Below are 26141 nucleotides of genomic sequence, written 5' to 3' on the forward strand. Positions count from 1 at the left end.
AAATTCCCTATGGGAAAAATGAATGGTGGAAAATTGATTGGAACCATTTCCCTGTTTGACCGCTAGGCTACATGGGTACTATGACATCTCCACTGTTGGGCTGTACTGTTCCTGCAAGCTAGGAGCGAGGTTGATGATATTAGAGGGCACCCTCAGACCTACTCATTGAATGACTTACTCAATGAAGTGTATAAAAAAAACACTATTTTGCTCACAACACTTTTTTATTTTATTACCCTTGTGTGTGTACATTCCTGTATTTATAGGTGGGACATTCTTTTGCAGTGAGTCTTTAATCCAGCACTACTACCGCCCTTGTGAAAGCTATACACTCCTGTCTGACAGCTACAGATTCCAGAAAACCAGTAATGGTGAGGGTGTTACTTGAACATGTGTCCAAATCCATTGTTCGAGTAGATCAGGCAAAGCTCTCACAACATCTGTCTGACATTGAACTGTGTCCTAGGTTTACTAGCCTGGCTCAGCAGCTACACCACTAGAAAGAAGGCAGAGCGTGATGGCAAATGGCACATTTAGGCCTTGGTCAGAGGTCACTTCTGGTGTGCCACAAGGGTGTGTGGTTTCACCACATCTGTTTCTCCTTCACATGTCCACCCGAAAAGTTGTCTTCAGTGACACTCTGGATACTGGGTATGCGGACAATATAGGGTTGTCCCGAGGCATACCATTAACCAGCATCCAAGAGGACACTTCCATGGGCTTGGAGGCAAAGCAGCTGGAAGAGTGGGCCCCATCCAACTACATGCTCCTGAACGGATAAAAAGTCTGTGGAAATTCTGCTATGTTTTTCAACAGACCCTCCACAACCTGCACCTCTAATCCTAGGAGAACAGGAAGTACCAGCGGTAACAATGACTAAATATCTTGGTTTTTATCTGGACTCTAACCTCAGTGGTGACACATGTGGCGCAGTCAAGGCCTCAAAACGCCTACACTTTTTGACTGTCCTTGTCAGAAATGGCCGACCAGATGAATATCTGGTCACAGTATACACTACACTGATCAGGCCTTCTCTGGAATACAGTGGAGTGCTGTTAGTTGGATGCAGTAAAAAGCAGCCGGCCCAAGTAGACAGGGTGCAGAGGGCCTTGAGGTTCATCTCCAGAGGTTGAGCAGTGCAACTACAGCTCCCGTCACTGCAGAGCAGGCGACAACAGGCTGCAGTGCACGCTTACTTTAAAGCTGCACCATTTTCTCGACTCCCCAATGGAAATGTTGCATACTTATTTTTGTTAATCCTCGATGATTCTTAATCAAGTGCATCATTTTGTATGTGTACCTTGTTTTAAATGATCAAATGCATGAAACTCCAAAAGAACATGTGTAGAATTGCAGGAAATGTACTTTAAAACTAAACCTTTCTGCCAAGTGACTGCGCACCTGGTGAAGGACATGCACACTCTTGACCACCCACTGAATGACCTACCCACTGCCACCACTTTACCCACTGCTATCAGACTGTGAAACACCACTCTGCCCACTGCTATCAGACTGTATAATAACTCTAGCTCTTAAATGGCCTTTCCTTAAAATTCTCTTTTTAACAATCACACATTAACATTTCAATTTTCATCATGAAAAATGTCCTTTAATGTTTCAAGTGTCCCGTATTCTATTCCTGTCACGTATTATGTGTTATGTATTTTAAATGAGTGTTTTGCAATTCTTAGTAATGTCAATTCTGCATTTTATCTGCGAGCAAGAATAAATGAAAACTTAATATATCCTTCATTGATTGTGCGTTGTGTATTCTCTTTGACGACAGACTGAGTGCCAGTCTGTTTGTGCTATCATGCCAACTCCCTTAGCACTGTTTGTCTTGACAACGAGCAATGGCAAGAGCACCAACAGATTTGGGACCAAGCTACAGTACTTTCAGTACAGACGATAAGTCTGAGGGCAAGTGAATCTCAGTCCTCAGTGTATCCACTAGAGAGCAGTATACAGCATCTATCAGCCCTAAAAATAGCATTTGCATCATTATCTCACGAACCATCCAGCCAGCAGCTGATCCCTCACAGCTGGCTTTGCCATGTAGATCTACCAGTACCTACACAATGTAAATAAGATATCAGTCACTGCCGTCAGCTGACTCAGGGCCGGCTCCAGGCATTAGTGATATAAGCGATCGCTTGGGGCCCCCGGCCGCTAGGGGAATCGCAGGAAATGACTTTAAAACTGCAAAAATATTTCTCCACACCATGGCAACATGAGTAGAATTGCAGGAAATTAGCTGTAAAACAGCAAATATTTTCTCTCCACCCTATGGCAACATGTGTAGAACTGCAGAACACTTTAAAACTGCACCATTTTCTCTACTCCCCAATGGAAATGTTTTATACTTTTTTTTGTTTATTCTCGATGATTCTTAATCAAGTGCATCATTTTGTATGTGTACCTTGTTTTAAATGATCAAATAAATGAAACTCCAAAAGAACATGGCAAAATGTGTAGAATTCAGGAAATGTACTTTAAAACTAAAAACCTCTGGTGGTCTCCCAACCAAATCTCGCTTAGGTCCACAAAAAGGCTAGGGCCGGCCCTGAACTGGCCTGCAAGCATTCAGTCGTAGACTTGTGAGAGAGCATGATACATAGTCTTCCGACTGTGACGTCTGGAAAACCTGGGAATTTTGTCAACAGTTGTACCAGACTTAGCTAGCAGCTCATTTCCGTCTGCAAAGGGTATTCACTGAAAAGGGTATTGGGTATTGTGTTGCCCTTCTGTCAAATGACTGCGCACCGGCTGGTTGAATAAATAAAATCCACCCTTGTACATAAAAAAATGTGAATTTATTAATTATCCACAGGCATTAATGTATAAAGCTGGAAGTCAATGACAATTTCTTGGCACAGTAATCATATTACATATTATCTACATCCCAAATGGCAACCTATTCCCTATATAGTGCGCTACTTTTGCCAGAGCCCTATAGGCCCCGGTCAAAAGTAGTGCACTAAATAGAGTGTGACATTTGGGATGCAGCCATGATGTTTTGGCATCACATTTGAACAAAACAAAAATGAAATGCGACTGGCGTCACACAGACACCAGGACTGACTAATGAACACCACCGATTACCACGTACAGTGTTGACACAATCTCAAACCGGAAGTGACATCATCTGTGGCCAGGGCTAACACTGATTGGCTGTGTCCATTACTACTGTATAAAAGAGTGTCACCACTCAGGACACACAACACACGTGGAAACCTATAAACAAGTCCTGTATTTAGTCCGGATTCATGTCTTTCCAGCAAATCAACAGTCCCGAAGAACCAGGGAAGTATCACGCTGTGTGTGTCCTCGGATGTCAGCAAAACAAAATGGCAACTGCCTTGGTAGGTTTTAGCTGAGAGAGAGAAGAGAGATTCGGGTGATTTCCTCTACATGTCATTGGAGAATAAAGCACAAGTCATGAACATTTGGCAGAAGGCTGAACCTGTATCCAGGCCTGGTAGACACCTGGTAGAGCACCAGCTATACTACTGTGAAGAGGAAGTGGGAGTCAGAAGTGTGACTTTGGTCCTGGTCAGGTGCAGTGGAGACTGAGGGTCTGTCTGTCTGTTTGGCACTACAATAGCTTAACTCAACAGGTGGGCGCAAATCTGGGTGGGATGGAGGGAGCGCTCAGGTGGAATGTTAGGGGAAATATGGCTTTGGTCCTGAGTGTGGAGGGAAGGAGAGATAGAGAGGGGAGAGGCTACGTCCCAAATGGCAACCTATTCCCTATATAGTGCACTACTTTTTACCAGAGTTCATGGGCTCTGATCAAAAGTAGTGCATTACATAAGGAATAGTGTGATGTCTGGGTAGTGGTTCCAAAGAGCCAGGGGGAAATGGCAGTGGGGCCCAGTCTCAGACAGAGCTGAGTTTAACCAGGCCCCTGACAGAGTCCTCATGCAGAGAGTCCTGGCTGGCAGGGTCGTAGAGCTGGGCCGGGTGGATGTGTCCACCGTGGGTCATGTGGGCAGCGCAGGGCAAAGTCAGAGGCATAGGGCCAGAGGGCGAGGGAGTCTCCTCAGGGCTGGCAAAGTGGTGGTGGTGGCAGTGGGTGTCTGGGTCCCTCAGAGTCAACATGTCCCCTGCACAGCTCAGCCCGGGCATGGAGGGCAGGGAGGGCTGGCTGGGGGCCAGGGAGGCACAGGGGACCACCAAGGAACTCTTCCCAGGGAAAGGGGGTCCCCCTCCACCAATCATGACGGAGTTGCTGTGGAGCAGGGGGGTGGCGGCAGCCTGCAAAACGAATTTGGTGCTCTGAATGCAGTGCTCTTGGTCACACTGAGGAGACAGGGACAGTGAAATGGAGAGATAGATGAAGATAAGAGAAGGGGAAAAAGAAACAGTAGGAGAATTATATGTTTTTGATGAGAGACAGGAAATGAAGGAAGGAAATTATAGGGGGAGTGGAAATACACACAAATAAAAAGGTTAACAGACAAAACAGAAAGAGGAGGAAAGAAGAAAAAGAACATGAAGTTAACTCACTACGTCAACTCAAACAACTCAACACATTTTGAGATTGCCCAAAATGGATTATTTTAGTTTAAAAAAAAGAATATTTTCATAATCTCTCCACGGGCGTTTGGCCAAAGTTACTTGTTCTCACAGCTGCCAGCTTCAAACAAGGCTGTATGCAAATGAGGAACCACCCAGAAGACTATGATTATTCTGCTTGAGATATAAAACACCTATTTGAAAAGCAATGCAGGGAGAGGATCCACCGACGTTGAGGGAATGATATTCATCATTATTCAGCAGAGTACCGGTGATTTAAAACATGGATATATTCAGAGTGAGGGTGATAGGAGTTCCTCATCCGTCACACTTAAAAGCAGAGTGAGAAGTGAGAAGCTACACCCCGTTGAATTAATGAATACAAAACACATGAGCTGTGTTCATTTACTATTAAATACTGCTCTCTGGACCAGAGGGTAAAGCCCACGGCAGCCACCGAAAGAGAGCGAGCAAGAAAGAGAGAGAGAGAAGTAAGAGCGAGAGAGAGAGAAGTAAGAGCGAGAGAGAGAGAGAGAGAGAGAGAGAAAGAGAGAGAGAGAAGTAAGAGCGAGAGAGAGAGAAGTAAGAGCGAGAGCGAGAGAGAGAGAGAGAGAGTGAGAGAGAGAGAGAGAGAGACAGAGAGACAGAAAGAGAGAGAAAGAAGTTCAGAGCCCAATAATGACATGGATATAGACCGATTACTGCCCTCTGTTGGCCTGTAATAACATCAAAGCCTGGTTCAATTTGTCATTTGTAAGCGAGAGCCCTTGAGTGAGTTACTGACGTACAGTAGTAAAACCTCTACAGGATCGGTGGGTCCCCCGCGAAACGGCTGAGGTAGCGTAGGCTAATGTGATTAGCATGAGATTGTAAGTAACAAGAACATTTCCCAGAACATAGACATATCTGATATTGGCAGAAAGCTTCAATTCTTGTTAATCTAACTGCACTGTGCAATTTACAGTGGCTATTCCAGTGAAAACCTACCATGCTATTGTTTGAGGAGAGTGCACAGTGATGAACTTGAAAATGTATTAATAAACCAATTAGGGACGTTTGGGCAGTCTTGATACAACATTTGGAACAGAAATAAAATGGTTCATTGGATCAGTCAAAAACTTGCACAAACACTGCTAGTGGCCGAAATCGAAATTGCGCCTGACTAGAATAATACATTATGGCCTTTCTCTTGCATTTCAAAGATGGTACAATTTCTTTTACAAAAAAAAAAAACATTGTTATCTTTTACCAGATCTAATGTGTTACATTCTTCTAAATTAATTTAACATTTCCACAAACTTCAACGTGTTTCCTTTCAAATGGTATCAATAATATGCATATCCTTCAGAACCTCAGAACCTTAGGAACCTCAGGCAGTTAGATTTGGGTATGTCATTTTAGGCGAAAATGGAAAAAAAAAGGGTCCGATCACATCCAGCGAAAAATGTATTTGAAAGCGTTTCTCAGCAGATTTAAATACTGAAGTGCCAACTCAGTCCTGTCAAACACTAAACATCTATTTACAGAATGCATAAAGAACCACACACACAACCTACCATGTGAGTGTGAAGCTGGGTGGAGGCGTACATGCTGCTTCCGTTGGAGTGTGACACAGGCTGGGTTGTGTCTGACTGGATGAAGCCTCTTCTGTCAATAAGACTAGGAAGAGAATACAGGGGACATGAGCAGAGGTCTTGAAGTGTGTGTGTGTGTGTGTGTGTGTGTCGGCAAGAGCATGTGTGAGTTTGTTTGGGTGCGTGTGTGGGAAGCCTCCAGGCCCCATCCCTCCATGCATACTCACACACAGAGCAGACTGCAGCCACCTGTTTCCAGATGGAGAACAATCCCCAACTCATTCCCTTGAGGTAACGGCAAACGTGTTAATGATGTGTGAAATTCCCAGTGGATCCAACCCAATGTACAGGTAAATGCCAAAATAAAAGAAACACCAGCATGAAGTATCTTAACAGGGCGTTGGGCCACCACGAGCCAGAACAGATTCAATGCACCTTGGCACAGATTCTACAAGTGTCTGGTACTCTATTGAAGGGATGCGACACCATTCTTCCATGAGAAATGTCATCATTTGGTGTTTTGTTGATGGTGGTGGAAAACACTGTCTCAGACGCCACCCCAGAATCTCCCACAAGTGTTTAATTTAGTTGAGATCTGGTGACAGATGGCCATGACATTTGGTTTATGTCGTTTTCATCCTAGTCAAACCATTCAGTGGCCACTCGTGCCCTGTGGATGAGGGCATTGTCATCCTACAGGGGCATAGCCATGGTAGCCAAACTAATGGCTTGCCTAGCATTATGGCTTGACCCTAAGCATGATGGGATGTTAATTGATTCATTAACTCAGGAATCACACCTGTGTGAAGGCACCTGCATTCAGTAAACTTTGTATCCCTCATTTACTCAAGCGCTTCCATTATTTTGGCAGTTATCTGTCCCTACCTACTGAACAAACCTTACAAATAACTCAACTACTATTACACATCCCATTGCGCAACTCTTCTCAAGTCAGTTGTAACCCATTCATGTAGTAGAACTTACTAATGAATCAATGATAAATGTTGCCCCACCAGATGTTTGACAAACTAACCTGATTTTGTATCTGAGGGTATCATAATGTGTATGGAGTCAAATTAGTGCCAAAAATAACATTGACACTACATTTACACTAATATTACTCCATAAATTTACTGGCTGAACGACATTATCTCCTCTAGCCAGACCATTTACGTTAAACGTCATAACCAACGATATGCTGTGAGGGCGCTAACCACGGAGGTGTCCCAAATGGCACCCTGTTTCCTATATAGCGCACTACATAGGGAATAGGTTGCTATTAGGGACGCAGACAATGTGCTGAGCTCATCCCCAATAGCGTGTAAGACAAAGCTAGTTCAAGTTCCCTCGAAAGACGGCAGAAACAGAGTGTACAGTAATTATTCCTGCGTGCGCTGATGGATATCGTGATTGAGAGTGCTGCTTATTAAAAAACAGTGGGAGGCTGTGTGATTCTCATAAGTGGAGCTCCTTCTGTCGGTGCTGACTAATGCAGAACGGGAGAGGAGTGGAGGATGGGGGGGGGAGAAGGAGAGAGAGATTGAGAGCTGAATCTAAGATCCCTTATAGCTACAGTCGTGACTGGTGAGGATCGTTAGTGCAGGGTGTGTGCTCATTAGTGCAGGTGGTGGGACCAAGTTGCTATTATTAGAGTCACAAGCAAGTCTCAAGTCACAAGTCGAGTCCCAAGTAGAACGGGTCAAGACTTGAATCAAGTCCAAGTTGTGCATTCCAAGAGCAAGTCGAGTCAAGTTCTTCAAGTCAAGTCTCAAGTCAAGTAAAAAAAAAAAATCTATACATGAAATGACTTGTTCAACTACAAATCTTTGTCTGTTTATTGAGGCTACCAGTCAGCCCTTTTCATTATTTTGTCTACAACACATTTTGACTAGCCTATGTAATTGTAAAATAGGGACTTTGGTTATCCAATTGTGAAAGAGTCCTATCATACAAAATATACAAGTAGATTTACCAAATATACACGGACAACAGCCAAAAAGAAATAGCCTCTGTATCAGGCTTAAAGGAAAACTCCAGCCCAAAATTATATTTTGGTATTTGTTTCATTAGTCGATTGTTGACACAGTCCCAAAATGTTTTGCATGTCTGCAATCACATTTTCAAGATATGTAACATTCAAAATACACAAATCATCCCCGTATGATGCATTTTCCAAATCGAATTGAGAAACCAAATCGAGTCTGTCTAACAGGAGCTCAAACAGGTAATATAAGCACTTGGCCCCCAGGACCATACAATTACCCCATTGGCAATTCCAACCAATCAGCTGGCTCTACAATGTCAAAGACTATTTCCACATCCATTGTTACATTGGTACATTTGTCTTAATCTGACTTAATGATTATTACTGACATTTAAACACAATCATTTTCTCTTATGGAGCGCAGGCCAAGTAGCTCATTTCTATGTGCACTGAGGCATGTGCGCTCCTATTACGCATAATACAAATGACAGAGACATAGGACACAGACACACGGAACTTCCGGCATAACTTTCAAGCTATTTTTACATTACAAAAGACCAGTAAGCCTATGCTAGGAATGGTTGCCCCATTGCTGGTGAGCTTGCACAGTAAACGGTTAATAATTACCAAACAATTTTTGGAGTTGCATATTTATTTATTATGGCAATTCTCTCTCCCTACAATTTGATGTTTGCGCTGCACCCAATCCTTTAGCTGTACAGTAAATAAGCAATCCGTTTGCTAGCTCACCCGACCTGTGTTGATTGACAGTTTGCTGGTCGAATCAGAGGGCTGAGTGTGCGTTTTACTAGCCAAGGGTGATGCTGCGGCTACTGTCTCTGACTGCATGTAAAGTAATCCACGTAGACTCTGTGCCAAAAAACGAGTGACAAAACACTACAAAACCTGGCTAGATCATTTAAAGTCATCAGTCTCAAATCAAAGTAGAGTCTTGAGGTTTCAAGTCCAAGTCAAGTGTCAAGTCATTTTATTCTCTAGAAAGTCGAGTTTCAAGTCATCAATTTTGTGACTCGAGTCAAATTCAAGTCCAAGTCATGTGACTCGAGTCCACAACTCTTGTGCACACCATGGCAAAAACGTTTTGCAATGGAAAACAAAAGGCCAAGTTCTCATTTGATACGTTTCAGCAAGTACCCTCCTGTTTCAAAACATTTTCTCCCAACTGAACATAAAACCCAGCCTTGCTGTTAGCTTAGCCCTGGCAGAGAGTAACTCACCTGGGTGGAAGAGGACCACAGAGGGCAGCACAACAGTTGGTCATGATGTTCCCGTAGCTGTAGGGATTGTAGTTGTCCTTCGCCCGTTTGTTCGACCACAAGCCTTTAATCTGGAGAGGGAACATGACCAATCAGACCAGAGGAGACAGTTAAGAAGGATTAGGGAGGATTCTGGAGTGTTCAATCTACCAAAACCTCAGCAGCGTAAGTGAAATAAATCATGCCAGCGACTTCTTACATGGAAGCCCAAGCATGAAATGACCCTTAATGTGAGACAGAATTGTTATCAGCAGTCAAAGTCTGAGAAAGAGAAAGAGGGGGAAGAGATGTGGTGTGTGTGTGTGTGTGTGTGTACGTGCATCTGTGTGCTTGTTTGTGTTCGTACTCACATCCTCATTGGTGGTCTGATTGGAGCTGATCAGGTAGGTGTGGAAGCCCGACAGACCCACAATGGACCACACCGAGAAGAAACACACCAGCACCTCCAGCACAGTGAGACAAACAGTCAAGGAAGAGAGGCCACCATCACCATAACAACCCATGTGTTGTCATGGCAACGCGACACGCATGCATGCCCAGTCAAAGCTCTTCTCTGTCCTAGCACCCTAATGGTTGAGCAAGCTTCCACCTGCAACTAGGACAGCAGAGTCCCCGTCCATCTTATAAAAACATCTGAAACCCTACCTCTTCAAAGAGTATCTTAAATAATCGCACAGCGCCCCCCCCCCCCCTCAGACCCCCTCCTCACACCTCTCCCCAAAATAAAGAAATAAAATAATTTTGTGAACTAACACTCACACTTTTTTCCCCCTCACTAGCTCTGACTTTTCTGATAGTTACTTTGAGAAAAAATGTAATTACCATGACCGTGATATGTGGTTGTCCCACCTAGCTATCGTAAGCTGAATGCACTAACTGTACGTCGCTTTGGGTAAGAGCTAAATTAATCAAATGTAAATGCTAAATGCGTGCATCAGTCAATTAGACCAAGTTGAGATGAACGGCATCTAAATGTGGGTGAGAGATGGAGAGGGCTCTTGCACTTGACCTTGCTAATGCACAGAGTTGGACATAGTTGCACGGACTACCAGAACATTGTGTTGGGGCCAGTGATTTCCTCGGCAATGCTCTCAACATATGGTACGGCTACATGAAATAACTGCTATGTCCTCTATAATGTTCTGAATGACTCCAGCCAAAGCGGATACATACCAGCCAATCGACTAACATACGCAGTCAATGCATACAAACACATCTAAAGCAACGCACGTGCCACACACAAGGCAAATCAATGACTCTCTCTCTCTCTCTCTCTATCATTTATTTAGTGTATTTCAGCCATCGGATTGTGTGCGTGTCAGATCCGTTGCCTTTCTGCAGGCTGATTGGGGGCCTGCCTGCCTGTGTGTGTGTGTGTGTGTGTGTGTGTGTGTGTGTGATCAAGGCCCAAATGATGCGTGACAGGTGCATGATTCTCAGAAAAGCAGCGGGGTGGCTGGATGGGGACTAATGGAAACAGAGGCAGTGCATCTGGCTGCGGCTGCTCCCTAATGGAAATGAAATGCCGGCATCTAGCACTCCCCTCAAATCAAACCAAATCCTGCACTACAATTTACAGTGCAGAATTTACCCCCTGAAAAATGGTGTTTATCGCTTCTGAGTGTGTGTTAGTGTGTGTGTGAAAGTGAGTGATAACCTTTAGATGACTCCCACAGTTGGAAAGAGGGAGATAAGGGCAGTGTTATCTGCCATTCAGAGATCATGCTAATGATGTTCTCTGCAATCTCCTTCCAATTAAAGGGTGAGTATATAAACAGAAATAAAGAAGTCCAACATCTAAATGTGCGCACGCACACATACACACTCTCCCCCCAGTAAAAAGATATCTGGCAGGGCTGTCTTTGAGTGCGCTGAGGAAGCCTGTCCGGTTGGATCCTGCAGAGAGCAGAGAGAGCAGAGAAACGACGGGGGTTTGTTACATAAGGAGGGGAACATCCAAAGGTCCACTGAGCACCATGATGATGAGCTAGTCAGTACATACACAGCATTACTTCCCACTGAATTAGAGCTTCTCAGTCCTGGTGACGGAATATCTCAGAGCTGCTTCACAGCACCCACAGTAGGACAAGAAGCTGTATGCTCCGAAGGAGATTATTCTGCCTCCGACTCAAACGCCTGTCAATGTCTGTATTTCTCATGTCTGGGAAAACATGTCTACGTACAGTTGAAGTCGGAAGTTTACATACACCTCAGACAAATACATTTAAACTTCGTATTTTCACAATTCCTGACATTTAATCCTAGTAAAAATTATCTGTCTTCGGTCAGTTAGGGTCACCACTTTATTTTAAGAATGTGAAATGTCATAATAATAATAGAGATAATTATTTATTTCAGCTTGTATTTCTTTCATCACATTCCCAGTGGCTCAGAAGATTACATACACACAATTAGTATTTGGTAGCATTGCCTTTAAATTGTTTAACTTGGGTCAAACGTTTCGTGTAGCCTTCCACAAGCTTCCCACAATAAGTTGGGTGAATTTTGGCCATTCCTCCTGACAGAGCTGGTGTAACTGAGTCAGGTTGGTAGGCCTCCTTGCTCGCTTTTTCAGTTCTGCTCACAAATGTTCTATAGGATTGAGGTCAGGGCTTTGTGATGTCCACTCCAATACCTTGACTTTGTTGTCCTTAAGCCATTTGCCACAACTGGAAGTATTATTGGGGGCATTGTCCATTTGGAAGACCCATTTGCGACCAAGCTTTAACTTCCTGACTGATGTCTTGAGATGTTGCTTCAATATATCCACATAATTTTCCATTCCTCATGATGCCATCTATTTTGTGAATTGCACCAGTCCCTCCTGCAGCAAAGCACCCCCACAACATGATGCTGCCACCCCCGTGCTTCACGGTTGGGATGGTGTTCTTCGGCTTGCAAGCCTCCCCCTTTTTCCTCCATACATAACAATGGTCATTATGACCAAACAGCTCTATTTGTGTTTCATCAGACCAGAGGACATTTCTCCAAAAAGTATGATCTTTGTCCCCATGGCTTTTTTATGGCGTTTTTGGAGCAGTAGCTTCTTCCTTGCTGAGCGGTCTTTCAGGTTATGTCGATATAGGACTCGTTTTACTGTGGATATAGATACTTTTGCACCTGTTTCCTCCAGCATCTTCACATCAAAGTACATTAATCTCTAGGAGACAGAATGCGTCTCCTTCCTGAGCGGTATGTTTATACTTGCGTACTATTATTTGTACATATGAACATGGTACCTTCAGGCATTTGGAAATTGCTCCCAATGAGGAACCAGACTTGTGGAGGTCTACCATTTTTTATCTGAGGTCTTGGCTGATTTCTTTTGATTTTCCCATGATGTTAAGCAAAGAGGCACAGAGTTTAAAGGTAGACCTTGAAATACATCCACAGGTACACCTCCAATTGACTCAAATTATGTTAATTAGCCTATCAAAGCTTCTAAAGCCATGACATCATTTTCTGGAATTTTCCAAGCTGTTTAAAGGTACAGTCAACTTAGTGTATGTAAACTTCTGATCCACTGGAATTGTGATACAGTGAATTATAAGTGAAATAATCTGTAAACAATTTTTGGAAAATTACTTGTGTCATGCACAAAGTAGACGTCCTAACCGACTTGCCAAAACTATAGTTTGTTAACAATACATTTTTGGAGTGGTTAAAAAACAAGTTTTAATGACTCCAACCTAAGTGTATGTAAACTTCCGACTTCAACTGTAACTGATGCTAGTCACACTGACTGTACCAAAATAGGTTAAGCCAGGCCTAAATGTGTAGGCTCAATAGGCTAAAATCGGTCAAGGATTTTCTACCAGGAACTATAGTCTTGATCAAAACACCTCTACTGTGGTTCAGCAGGGAATGTGTGCATCTCAAATGGCACCCTATCCTGTAGTGCACTACTTTAACCAGGGCCCATTTGGAATGCAGACAATGACTGACAGCTAATGGTTCAGAAGGAGTTCCCCAAACCCCATCTCTAGCCTACCCACAGAAACACTAAAAATAACAACTAACCAACATCAATACCCACAACCCGTAAAACTGACGCTGTTAGCCACAGTAATCAATGGGCCGAATGCTGATGACTGATACAGATTAAACCTGAATCCACTCGTTATCGCCGGTAGAAAAGCCATAATCACCCAGGAAAGCCATCGTGGGATTTGTGGAAATGACTAAGAAAGAAACAGGTAAGTCAAGCCAGGACATGTGTTCGTTGCCTCTCTCTCTCTGCACAGTGAGTGGTGGTCCCCAGACTGGGGTTGCACTGTGCAAACCTCTGGGGCCGTATGTATAAAACTCAGTGTATCTCAGAGGTGGAGTGCTGATTTAGGATCAGTTTATCCTTTTAGATGAGATTACATGGGGGGGGGACCTGATCCTAGTTCAGCACTGTTACTCTGAGAGGCTTGATACATACGACCCCTGGCCTGCTTCTGCTCTGCCTGATTGATCTGTGTGTACAGTAAAGCACCACAAACACCGCTCCCTCTCTCCCTCATAGAGAGAGAGAGACCAGCCGTGTCAGCAGCTTTCCTGACAGCCAGCCTCCACTGGCGCTGGGAAGCAGGGAGAGAGGGAGGGTAGTATTCTGAAGAGGGGTAGAGGTAGAGGGGCGGAGGGGAAGTGGGAGGCGGTGCTGATCGAGATGAAGTGCCCTAGGAGGTAGTGCTGCTCAGGGCTAGCGGCCTTTTGTTTATGGGTGTAACGGATTTCCTCCTCTTCGTCTGAGGAGGAGTAAGGATCGGACCAAAGCGCAGCGTGGTAAGTGTTCATGATGATTTTTAATTCAAACTCAGAACACTAAACAGAAAATAACAACGTGAATTTACAAAACCAAAACGGTACCGTGTGGCCAAAACACTCACATGGAAACAAACACCCACAAACCAAAAGTGAAACCCAGGCTACCTAAGTATGATTCTCAATCAGAGACAACTAACGACACCTGCCTCTGATTGAGAACCATACTAGGCCAAACACAAAAACCAACATAGAAAAACAAACATAGACTGCCCACCCCAACTCACGCCCTGACCATACTAAAATACTAAATAACAGAACTATGGTCAGAACGTGACAATGGGTGGATACTGCTGACGGTGACATACACCTGAAAACCTGGTTGTGGTTAACCGTCTGCTCAACCGCTGTGTGTTGGGTAAGGATAATTAGAGTTACAATTAAAGAAGGCTAGGGCAAAAAAATATATATATAACGTGTGAGAGAAATACCAGTGTTATGCATTCACTCATCTTGTCATTGATGATATTATCTGGATAACCAACAGTATGTTCTGGGCACCTGGGGGACATTGTTTGGGGAAAAACAGTGTTGTGCGTATTTCAGGGCATCACCGCTTTGTGTGTGTGTGTGTGTTTCAGTCTCTGGTCGGTATTATACTCACTCAGGATGACGTGTGTGATGACGAAGGCGAATATGAATACAGTGAGGAAGGAGAGGGAGAGGATGAAGAGGTAGAAGAAACGGTAGTTCCTCTTTCCCACACAGTTCCCCACCCAGGGACAGTGGTGGTCAAAACGCTCTGCAGAGAGGAGGGAGAGAGAGAGAGAGAGAGAGGGGAAAGGTACGTTTAGACAAAGGTAAATATAAAAGTGGTCGGACAGAGGTAAGGGAAAGAGTGGGCATAGAGACATAAAGAAGAAGAGAGAAGCAGATAGAAAGGGAAATAAAACAGTGGAAAGAGAAAGGGAGAGATGGGAGAGAGTAGGTGGTTTAAAAGTCATGCATATGGAGCAGCCATCGAGTCAGTTAGCTTCTCCTATTATTTTCAGGACTACAGCACTCACCCACACAGTTGTCGCACAGGCTGCAGTGCGAGGCCCGCGGGGGCCTGAAGATCTTGCAGGTGAAGCAGTACTTGAGCTTCACCGTCTGCCCGTTGATGACCACCTCTCTGGTCCTCGGGGGCGGCCTGTACCCTGGACCACTGGGGCCGTTAGCCGCGCCTGAGGAGGACCAAACAAGAGTAAGTCAGATTCAGTTCACAAGGGAAGCATATTCATTTGTTCTCCTATGGTGGATATTCAGTACAGCCTCAGAGCTGTATCTTATTCCTAAAGCACAGCCAGTCCGTTAGGGGCCAGACACGAGTACCTGTATCCAAGGGGGTTTGAGTTTGGGTAATTTTCAGGCTCTGTTTTTATTTCCCTGTGATAAACAAAGCAAGTCACACCATCACATTTCAGGGGCTTCTAAACAGCTTCTACCCCCAAGCCATAAGACTCCTGAACATCTAATCAAATGACTACCCAGACTATTTGCATTGCCCCCCCCCCACCTCTTCTTTTTACCCTGATGCTACTACTCTGTTATTATCTATGCATAGTCACTTTTATAACTCTACCTACATGTACATATTTCCTCAATTACCTCAACTAACCGGTGCCCCTGCACATTGACTCTGTACCGTATGGTGGAAAACTTCAAGATCATGTTATAATACTTTTATTGCATCAAATGGTTGTTTTATGCAACAGAATAGACGATTCTTATAACTATTGTGTGTGTGTTCTACTTAGGATGGGCCTCTGGGAGATAACACTGACAGGAGATTTACCATGTCTTTTGGGTGATAAAACCTAAAGAGCATTCCAGATCATGAGTTAATGTTTCTGTTCTATATGGTACCAGGGAGACATGGCTCCAGTATGGAGTTAGAGGGCCAGACACTGGTCTCTACACAATGAAAACTGTTGACACAGCAGATACTGTCTGCTATGAATTACAGGTGTCTTTCATACAAATCTTAACCTTGTGACCCATTCTATACATCTGTTGTTCGTCATGTAGGTTGAAAGGGGTGTATCTTGGCTATAAAATACCTTTGTACTTTGTCTCGGGGCTCTCAACGAATCATTTGAGCGTGAATCGTTGGCCAGCCAACATTATTGTAGAGCACTCAATCGATTCACTTTATATGTGTGCATTGTATTGACCTGCTCCCTTATTAATAAGCGATTAAAGATTTAGTTTAAGTATAACTCTGACTTGTGCGATAGGTTTGTCTCTCCTCATTTGATAGTAAAGAAATGAACCACCACAACCGGTACCCCCTGTACAGTATATAGCTTCACTACTGATATATTACTGCTAACTTTAATTATTTGTTACTTTCATTCCTTATTTTTTTTGGTATTTTTCTGAAAACTGCATTGCTGGTTAAGGGCTTGTAAGTAAGTATTTCACCTGTTGTATTCGGCGCATGTGGCAAATAAAATTTGATTTGATTTGATTACCTAGGCTTTCGGAGCTTGATATATCAGTCAGCACATTTTACTGGCTTCCTCACTGATGTATTTTACAGTGGCGGGCCGCTGCGGAACGATGTTTACTTGGCATTACATTATTCATCTGCTCAGCAGGACCTAGCACTCCACTCAGAGATAAGAGGCACATACACACATAGACTCACAAGCAAACACTCACATGCACAAACACGCACGCACACACGCACACACACACACACACACACACACACACACACACACACACACACACACACACACACACACACACACACACACACACACACACACGGCCTGCTCCTCAAGCTTGGAGATGGGGGGGGCAACACCTCTGCGGCTCTGCATATCGCTCACTCAGCGTCACTTAATTCCCTACTCCCGTGACAGGAGTTTTTTTTATTTGATTTTATTTAACCTTTATTTATTTAGTCAGTTAAGAACAAATTCTTATTTACAATGACGGCCTACCCCGGCCAAACCCTAACCCTCCCAATCACGGCCGGTTGTGATACAGCCTGGAATCAAACCAGGGTCTGTAGTAATGCCTCAAGCACTGAGATGCAGTGCCGCAAAACACCAGTCTCAACGTCAACAGTGAAGAAGAGACTGGCCTTCAAGACAGAGTTGCAAAGAAAAATACATATCTCAGACTGGCCAATAAAAATTAAGATGGGCAAAATATTAAGTTGGGCAAAAGAACACAGACACTGGAACTCTGCTTAAATGAACTCTGCCTAGAAGGCCAGCATCCCGGAGTCGCCTCTTCACTGTTGACGTTGAGACTGGTGTTTTGCGGGTACAATTTCATGAAGCTGCTAGTTAAACTAGACACTAATGTACTTGTCCTCTTGCTCAGTTGTGCACCGGGGCCTCCCACTCCTCTTTCTATTCTGGTTAGAGCCAGTTTGCACTGCTCTGTGAAGGAAGTAGTACACAGCGTTGTACGAGATCTTCTGTTTCTTGGCAATTTATAGCATGGAATAGCCAATATTTCTCAGAACAAGAATAGACTGACGAGTTTCAGAAGAAAGGTCTTTGTTTATGGCCATTTTTAGCATGTAATCAAACCCACAAATGCTGATTCTCCAGATACTCAACTAGTCTAAAGAAGGCCAGTTGAATTGCTTCTTTAATCAGTCAAAAAGTTTTCAGCTGTGCTACCATAATTGCAAAATACTATTTTAATGATCAATAAGCCTTTTAAAATGATAAACTTGGATTAGTTAACACAACGTGCCATTGGAACACAGGAGTGATGGTTGCTGTTAATGGGCCTCTGTACGCCTATGTAGATATTCCATAAAAAATATGCAATTTCCAGCTACAATAGTCATTTACAACATTAACAATGTCTACTCTGTATTTCTGATCAATTTGATGTTATTTTAATCAACATAAAATGTGCTTTCTTTCAAAATCAAGGACATTTCTAAGTGCCCCAAACGTTTGAACAGTAGTGTATAAATACACACAGTACCAGACAAAATAACTTATCCTCTGCAGCAGAGGTACTCTGGGCCTTCCTTTCCTGTGGAGGTCCTCATGAGAGCCAGTTTCATCATAGTGCTTGATGGCTTTTGCAACTGTACTTGAAGAAGTTCTTGAAACGTGATTGACTGACCTTCATGTCTTAAAGTAATGATGGATTGTAATTTATTTTTGCTTACTTGAGCTGTTCTGCCCATAATATGGACTTGGTCTTTTACCAAATAGGGCTATCTTCTGTATACCAACCCTACATTGTCACAGCACAACTGATTGGCACAAACGCATTAAGAAGGAAAGAAAATCCACAAATTAACTTTTAACAAGGCACACCTGTTAATTGAAATGCATTCCAGGTGACTCCTTCATTAAGCTGGTTGAGAGAATGCCAAAGCGGTGCAAAGCTGTCATAAAGGCAAACGGTGGCTACTTTGAAGAATCTAAAATATAACATATATTTATGATTTGGTTACTACATGAGCCATGTGTTATTTTACTTCACTATTAGTCTACAATGTACAAAATAGTAAAAATAAAGAAAAACCCTTAAATGAGTATGTGTGTCCAAACTTTTGACTGGTACTGTATAATATATATATATATATATATATATATATATATATATATATATAAATATATATAAATAACTCAGCAAAAAAAGAAAATACCCTTTTCAGGACCCTGTTTTTCAAAGATAATTCGTAAAAATCAAAACAACTTCACAGATCTTCAATGTAAAGGGTTTAAACACTGTTTCCCATGCTTGTTCATTGAACCATAAACAAACAATTAATGAACATGCACCTGTGGAACAGTCGTTAAGACACTAACAGCTTACAGACAGATGGTAGGCAATTAAGGTCACACTTATGAAAACATAGGACACTAAGAGGCCTTTCTACTGACTCTGAAAAACACCAAAAGAAAGATGCCCAGGGTCCCTGCTCATTTGCGTGAACGTGCCTTAGGCATGCTGCATGGAGGCATGAGGACTGTAGATGTGCCCAGGGCAGTAAATTGCAACTCCAGTTACCCGAGCCACTGACTTTTCACTCTGTTACCATCTGGCGAGTATTGGGTCTCGAACCAACATGCTGTTCTAATATAAACTATTGATTCCACTACCCACTGTATATTGTAAATACAGTGTTATAAACTGATAAAAGGACATTCTCCAAACACCCGACAGGGCCAACATCCCCGTTATTTGCAAGAGGAAGAAACGCAGGTACAGGGGACACAGAGCGGGATGCCTCGTGAGGACCCGCAGAAGGCGAGTGGGAAAGCTGCTGTTACCGTCAATACTACTCGCCAACGTGCAATCATTGGACAATAAATTAGACGAGTTACGATCGCGAATATCCTACCAACGGGACATCAAAAACTGTAATATCCTATGTTTCACGGAATCGTGGCTGAATGACGACATGGATATTCAGCTAGCGGGATATACGCTGCACCGGCAAGATAGAACAGCACACTCCGGTAAGATGAGAGGGGGGGGGGGGGGGGGGGGGGGGCAGTCCGTGCATATTTGTATACAACAGCTGGTGCACGAAATCTGAGGAAGTCTCTAGATTTTGCTCGCCTGATGTAGAGTATATTGTGATAAATTGCACCCCACACTACTTGCCTAGAGAGTTTTCAGCTATACTTTTTGTGGCTGTTTATTTACCACCACAGACAGATGCTGGCACTAAGACTGCACTCAGTCAGCTGTATAAGGAAATAAGCAAACAGGAAACCACTCACCCAGAGGCGGCGCTCCTAGTGGCCAGAGACTTTAATGCAGGGAAACTAAAATCAGTTCTACCAAATTTCTATCAACATGTTAAATGTGCAACCAGAGGGAAAAAAACTAATTCTAGATCACCTGTACTATAAAAACTGGTCAGATGAAGCAGATGCTAAATTACAGGACTGTTTTGCTATCACAGACTGGAACATGTTCCGGGATTCTTCCGATGTCATTGAGGAGTACACCACATCAGTCACTGGCTTTATCAATAAGCGCATCGAGGATGTCGTCCCCACAGTGACAGATCACGCTCTCCATAGCCGACGTGAGTAAGACCTTTAAACAGGTCAACATACACAAGGCTGCAGGGCCCGACGGATTACCAGGACGTGTGCTCCGGGCATGTGCTGACCAACTGGCAGGTGTCTTCACTGACATTTTCAACATGTTCCTGATTGAGTTTCTAATAACAACATGTTTCAAGCATACCACCATAGTCCCTGTGCCCAAGAACACAAAGGCAACCTGCCTAAATTACTACAGACACGTAGCACTCACGTCCGTAGCCATGAAGTGCTTTGAAAGCACTGAGCCATGAAAAGCTTTGAAACCCTAGACTCACTGTCACGGCCGTCCTCCTCTTCATCTGAAGAGGAGAGACGAGATGGATCTGAGGACCAATACGCGGCGTGGTAAGTGTCCATGGTAAATCTTTAATCAAGAAAGACTGAACACTATACAAACGAGTAACAAAAAACAATAAACCAAATTCGACCGTGAAGCTACAAAATGAGACCTGTGCTGAAACAAGCCATCAACATAAACAATCACCCACAAACAAACAGTGCAACCCAGGCTACCTAAGTATGATTCTCAATCAGAGACAACTAATGACACCTACCTCTGATTGAGAACCATACTAGGCCGAAAACATAGAACTGCCTCAAAACATAGAAAAACAAACATAGACTGCCCACCCAACTCACGCCCTGACCATACTAAATAAATACAAAACAGAAATAAAGGTCAGAACGTGACAGTACCCCCCCCCCAAAGGTGCGGACTCCGGCCGCAAAACCTTGACCTATAGGGGAGGGTCTGGGTGGGCGTCTGTCCGCGGTGGCGGCTCTGGCGCGGGACGCGGACCCCACCTCATCATTGTCTTAGTCCGCCTTATTGTCTGCCTCCGTGGCTTTCTCAGCATGACCACCCCTCTCAATGACCCCACTGGACAGAGGGGCAGCTCGGGACAGAGGGACAGCTGCTCGGGACAGAAAGACAGCTGCTCGGGACAGAGAGACAGCTGCTCGGGACAGAGGGGCAGCTGCTCGGGACAGAGGGGCAGCTGCTCGGGACAGAGGGGCAGCTGCTCGGGACAGAGGGGCAGCTGCTCGGGACAGAGGGGCAGCTGCTCGGGACAGAGGGGCAGCTGCTCGGGACAGAGGGGCGGCAGCAGATCTGGGCAGAGGGGCTCCGGCAGTGGCGCCGGACAGGCGGGGGGCTCCGGCAGCGGCGCCGGGCAGGCGGGAGGCTCCGGCAGCGGCGCCGGACAGGCGGGAGGCTCCGGCAGCGGCGCCGGACAGGCGGGAGGCTCCGGCAGCGGCGCCCGGCAGAGGCGCCGGACAGGCGGGAGGCTCCGGCAGAGGCGCCGGACAGGCGGGAGGCTCCGGCAGAGGCGCCGGACAGGCGGGAGGCTCCGGCAGAGGCGCCGGACAGGCGGGAGGCTCCGGCAGAGGCGCCGGACAGGCGGGAGGCTCCGGCAGAGGCGCCGGACAGGCGGGAGGCTCCGGCAGAGGCGCCGGACAGGCGGGAGGCTCCGGCAGAGGCGCCGGACAGGCGGGAGGCTCCGGCAGCGGCGCCGGACAGGCGGGAGGCTCCGGCAGCGGCGCCGGACAGGCGGGAGACTCCGGCAGCGGCGCCGGACAGGCGGGAGACTCCGGCAGCGGCGCCGGACAGGCGGGAGACTCCGGCAGCGGCGCCGGACAGGCGGGAGACTCCGGCAGCGGCGCCGGACAGGCGGGAGACTGCGGCAGCGGCGCCGGACAGGCGGGAGACTGCGGCAGCGGCGCCGGACAGGCGGGAGACTCCGGCAGCGGCGCCGGACAGACAGGACCACCTGCAGGGAGGAGACAGAGAGACAGCCTGGTGCGTGGGGCTGCCACAGGAACCACCAGGCTGGGGAGACCTTCAGGAGGCTTGGGGTTAGGAGGAGGCACCTGAAGGACCGGGTTGTGGGGGAGCACTGGAGCTCTGGTGCGCAACCTTGGCACCACTTCCCCAGGCTGGATAACCACTCTAGCCCGGACCCTCCAGAGTGCAGGCACAGGTTGAACCGGGCTGTGGGTAAGCACGGGAGATCTAGTGCTTACTACACGCACCTCTCCCTTAGGCTCCATTCCCACATTCGCCCGGCACGAGCGGAGCGCAGGCAGAGGACGCACTGCACCCTCCCAGCACCCCGGAGACACAGCACGCAGAGCCGGCGCAGGATACCCTGGACCAAAACTGCGTACCGGCGACCAGACCCGCTGAGCAGGCACCATACGCCCTGGCTCGATGCCCGCACTCGCATGACACTCTCGGGGGGCTGTCCTATAGCGCATCGGGCTATGGACACGTACTGGCGACACCGTGTGCTTAACTGCATAACACGGTGCCTGCCCAGTATCGCGCTGCTTATAATAAGCACGAGGGGTGAGCGGAGGTCTGCTACCTGGCTTAGCTCCACCCCTCGTGTGCCCCCCCCCCAAAAATGTTTGGGGCTGTCTCTCGTACCTGTCGCACTGCCTCCTCATATCGCCGCCGCTCAGCTTTCGCTGCCTCCAGCTCTGCTTTGGGGCGGCGATATTCCCCAGCCTGTGCCCAGGGTCCCTCTCCGTTCAGTATCTCCTCCCATGTCCAGGAGTCCTGTGATACCGGCCGCTGTTGTTGTTGCTGCTGCTGCTGCTCGCTGTTTTCTACCACGCCGCTTGGTCCTTGGTTGGTGGGTGATTCTGTCACGGCCGTCCTCCTCTTCATCTGAAGAGGAGAGACGAGATGGATCTGAGGACCAATACGCGGCGTGGTAAGTGTCCATGGTAAATCTTTAATCAAGAAAGACTGAACACTATACAAACGAGTAACAAAAAACAATAAACCAAATTCGACCGTGAAGCTACAAAATGAGACCTGTGCTGAAACAAGCCATCAACATAGACAATCACCCACAAACAAACAGTGCAACCCAGGCTACCTAAGTATGATTCTCAATCAGAGACAACTAATGACACCTGCCTCTGATTGAGAACCATACTAGGCCGAAAACATAGAACTGCCCCAAAACATAGAAAAACAAACATAGACTGCCCACCCAACTCACGCCCTGACCATACTAAATAAATACAAAACAGAAATAAAGGTCAGAACGTGACACTCACTCTAATTTGCATACCGCCCAAACAGATCCACAGATGATGCAATCTCTTGCACTCCACACTGCCCTTCCCCACCTGGACAAAAGGAACACCTATGTGAGAATTCTATTCATTGACTACATACAACTCAGCGTTCAACACCATAGTACCCTCAAAGCTCATCACTAAGCTAAGGACCCTGGAACTAAACACCTCCCTCTGCAACTGGATCCTGGACTTCCTGACAGGCCGCCCCCAGGTGGTGAGGGTAGGTAGCAATACATCTGCCACGCTGATCCTCAACACTGGAGCCCCCCAGGGGTGCGTGCTCAGTCTCCTCCTGTACTCCCTGTTCACCCACGACTGCATGGCCAGGCACGACTCCAACACCATCATTAAGTTTGCAGACGACACAACAGTGGTAGGCCTGATCACTGACAACGACGAGACAGCCTATAGGGAGGAGATCAGAGACCTGACCGGGTGGTGCCAGAATAACAACCTATCCCTCAACGTAACCAAGGCTAAGGAGATGATTGTGGACTACAGGAAAAGGAGGATCGAGTACGCCCCCATTCTCATCGACGGGGCTGTAGTGGAGGAGGTTGAGAGCTTCAAGTTCCTTGGTGTCCACATCACCAACAAACTAGAATGGTCCAAACACACCAAGACAGTCGTGAAGAGGGCACGACAAAGCCTATTCCCCCTCAGGGAAACTAAAAAGATTGAGCATGGGTCCTGAGATCCTCAAAAGGTTCTCCAGCTGCAACATTGAGAGCATGGTTGCATCACTGCCTGGTATGGCAATTGCTCGGCCTCTGACCGCAATGCACTACAGAGGGTAGTGCGTACGGCCCAGTACATCACTGGGGCAAAGCTGCATGCCATCCAGGACCTCTACACCAGGCGGTGTCAGAGGAAGGCCCTAAAAATTGTGAAAGACCCCAGCCACCCCAGTCATAGACTGTTCTCTCTACTATCGCATGGCAAGCGATACCGGAGTGCCAAGTCTAGGACAAAAAGTCTTCTCAACAGTTTTACCCCCAAGCCATAAGACTCCTGAACAGGTAATCAACTGGCTACCCAGACTATTTGCATTGTGTCCCCCCCCCCCAACCCCTCTTTTACGCTGCTGCTACTCTCTGTTTATCATATATGCACAGTCACTTTAACTATACTTTCATGTACATATGTACATACTACCTCAATTGGCCTGACCAACCAGTGCTCCCGCACATTGGCTAACCGGGCTATCTGCATTGTGTCCTGCCACCCACCACCCGCCAACCCCTCTTTACGCTGCTGCTACTCTCTGTTCATCATACAAGCATAGACACTTTAACCATATCTAAATGTACATACTACCTCAATCAGCTCGACTAACCGGTGCCTGTATGTAGCCTCGCTACTGTTATTTTACACTGTCTTTTTACTGTTGTTTTTATTTCTTTACTTACCTATTGTTCACCTAATACCTTATTTGCACTATTGGTTAGAGCCTGTAAGTAAGCATTTCACTGTAAGGTCTACTACACCTGTTGTATTCGGCGCACGTGACAAATAAACTTTGATTTGAAGTACAGTTCATTATTACTATGCATATTATCCCTTGCACATCTGTTCAGCTTTTTTTTCTGGAGGAGGAAATTGAAAATATGTAGCCAACTCTGTATGGCTTCATTTAAAAAGGAGGATACTTTAAACAGGGTTTTATTGCCATCACTCAGCATCACTGCCTTCCTTGGACAAGTATTTTCATACACTGTGCCACTGGTTTATTGTTTAATATAAACTGAGTGTATAAAGTTGACTATAAAGATTTTAAAGAGGCTGTAAAGTAACTGTGGATCAAAGTTTCAGGCAACACCATGCGTCAATGTGGTGAACATCTGTGGGACTGAGATTTAGCCTAAATATTTAACCACGACTTTGTGTACATGAAAAACAAGCAATTGACAGTGGTGGTGACGGCAGTTGCGTTGGGACGGAGCATACATTATGCATATTGGGGAAAGGGAAGGAGATCACTTGCTGTCACTTCAGATGCCGTTCTTATACACAGAGGATTGGGAATGCATTTAACAACAAGACTCCTGCTGGAAGACAGTGCAGGAATGATGAGATATGTATATAAAGGAGAGGAGCAACACACACGCACGCACGCACGCACGCACACACACACACACACACACACAGTGCAAGAGAGAGATGAAGCAGATATCAGACAGAAGGATTTGTTTGACTGCAAGTGAGTTGTGGGAAGCAGCAAATAAAGCAGCTTAGAATTGAAAACATATTGAGCTGCTCGAAAGCAAGCATTTGTTGTGAGCGAGACTGGAGAGAGGGAGCGACAAAGACAAAAAAGAGGGAAAGAAAGTTGTTTGAAGGAGTTTAGAGGTTGCAAGAGTTAGGGAAGGTTGTGAAACAGACAATAGGACTAGACAACTTCTCCAAAAGTCCACCGCTTTTTTCAGTGCAGGCCTGTAACATCACTTTTCATCAACGTTTAACAAACAAAATGTAATTCTTGTTGATAGGTATTGTTTACAGGTATGATTTTGATGGCAATTAGTACCAATTTCGCTGTTTGTAGAGCTGAGCACACAGTACTGAACCTCCAGATCCTCTACTAGAGGATGTGTGGATGTTGTTTCTAGTGCATCACATTGTGACCGGCCACAGACTGTAAACAACCGAATTGAGTAAATATAACAGTGAATTACTTCTACCCTTCCTCAATGGCTGTTTAAAACACTGTTGATGTGGTGTGACATAGGTGTGTGTGTCCCAAATGGCACCCTAATCCCTAAATAGTGCACTACTTTTGACGGGAGCCCTATGGTAGTGCACTACGCGGGGAATAGGGGGCCATTTGTGACGGAACCACGAGAGACGCTTT

General features: G+C 45.6%; 1 protein-coding gene across 4 annotated transcripts in view; it reads right to left on the reverse strand.

Annotated features, from left to right (window-relative positions):
- Nucleotides 1–2794: 2794 nt before the first annotated feature.
- Nucleotides 2795–26141, reverse strand: part of LOC110522067 (probable palmitoyltransferase ZDHHC14) — a 50630-nt gene continuing 27283 nt past the window's right edge. For 3 of the 4 annotated variants that reach the window (XM_021600140.2, XM_021600139.2, XM_036975611.1), the window contains 7 exons: nt 15170–15328; nt 14767–14904; nt 11201–11249; nt 9704–9806; nt 9315–9424; nt 6075–6177; nt 2795–4302 (listed from right to left, as the gene is read on the reverse strand). In XM_021600140.2, the coding sequence (XP_021455815.2) occupies nt 3880–4302; nt 6075–6177; nt 9315–9424; nt 9704–9806; nt 11201–11249; nt 14767–14904; nt 15170–15328 (1085 nt within the window). In that variant the 3' untranslated portion in view covers nt 2795–3879. The remainder of the gene's footprint in view (nt 4303–6074; nt 6178–9314; nt 9425–9703; nt 9807–11200; nt 11250–14766; nt 14905–15169; nt 15329–26141) is intronic. The other variant, XM_021600141.2, reaches the window with a different exon arrangement.

Source organism: Oncorhynchus mykiss, chromosome 4, assembly GCF_013265735.2.
Source record: "Oncorhynchus mykiss isolate Arlee chromosome 4, USDA_OmykA_1.1, whole genome shotgun sequence".
Taxonomy (NCBI): domain Eukaryota; kingdom Metazoa; phylum Chordata; class Actinopteri; order Salmoniformes; family Salmonidae; genus Oncorhynchus; species Oncorhynchus mykiss.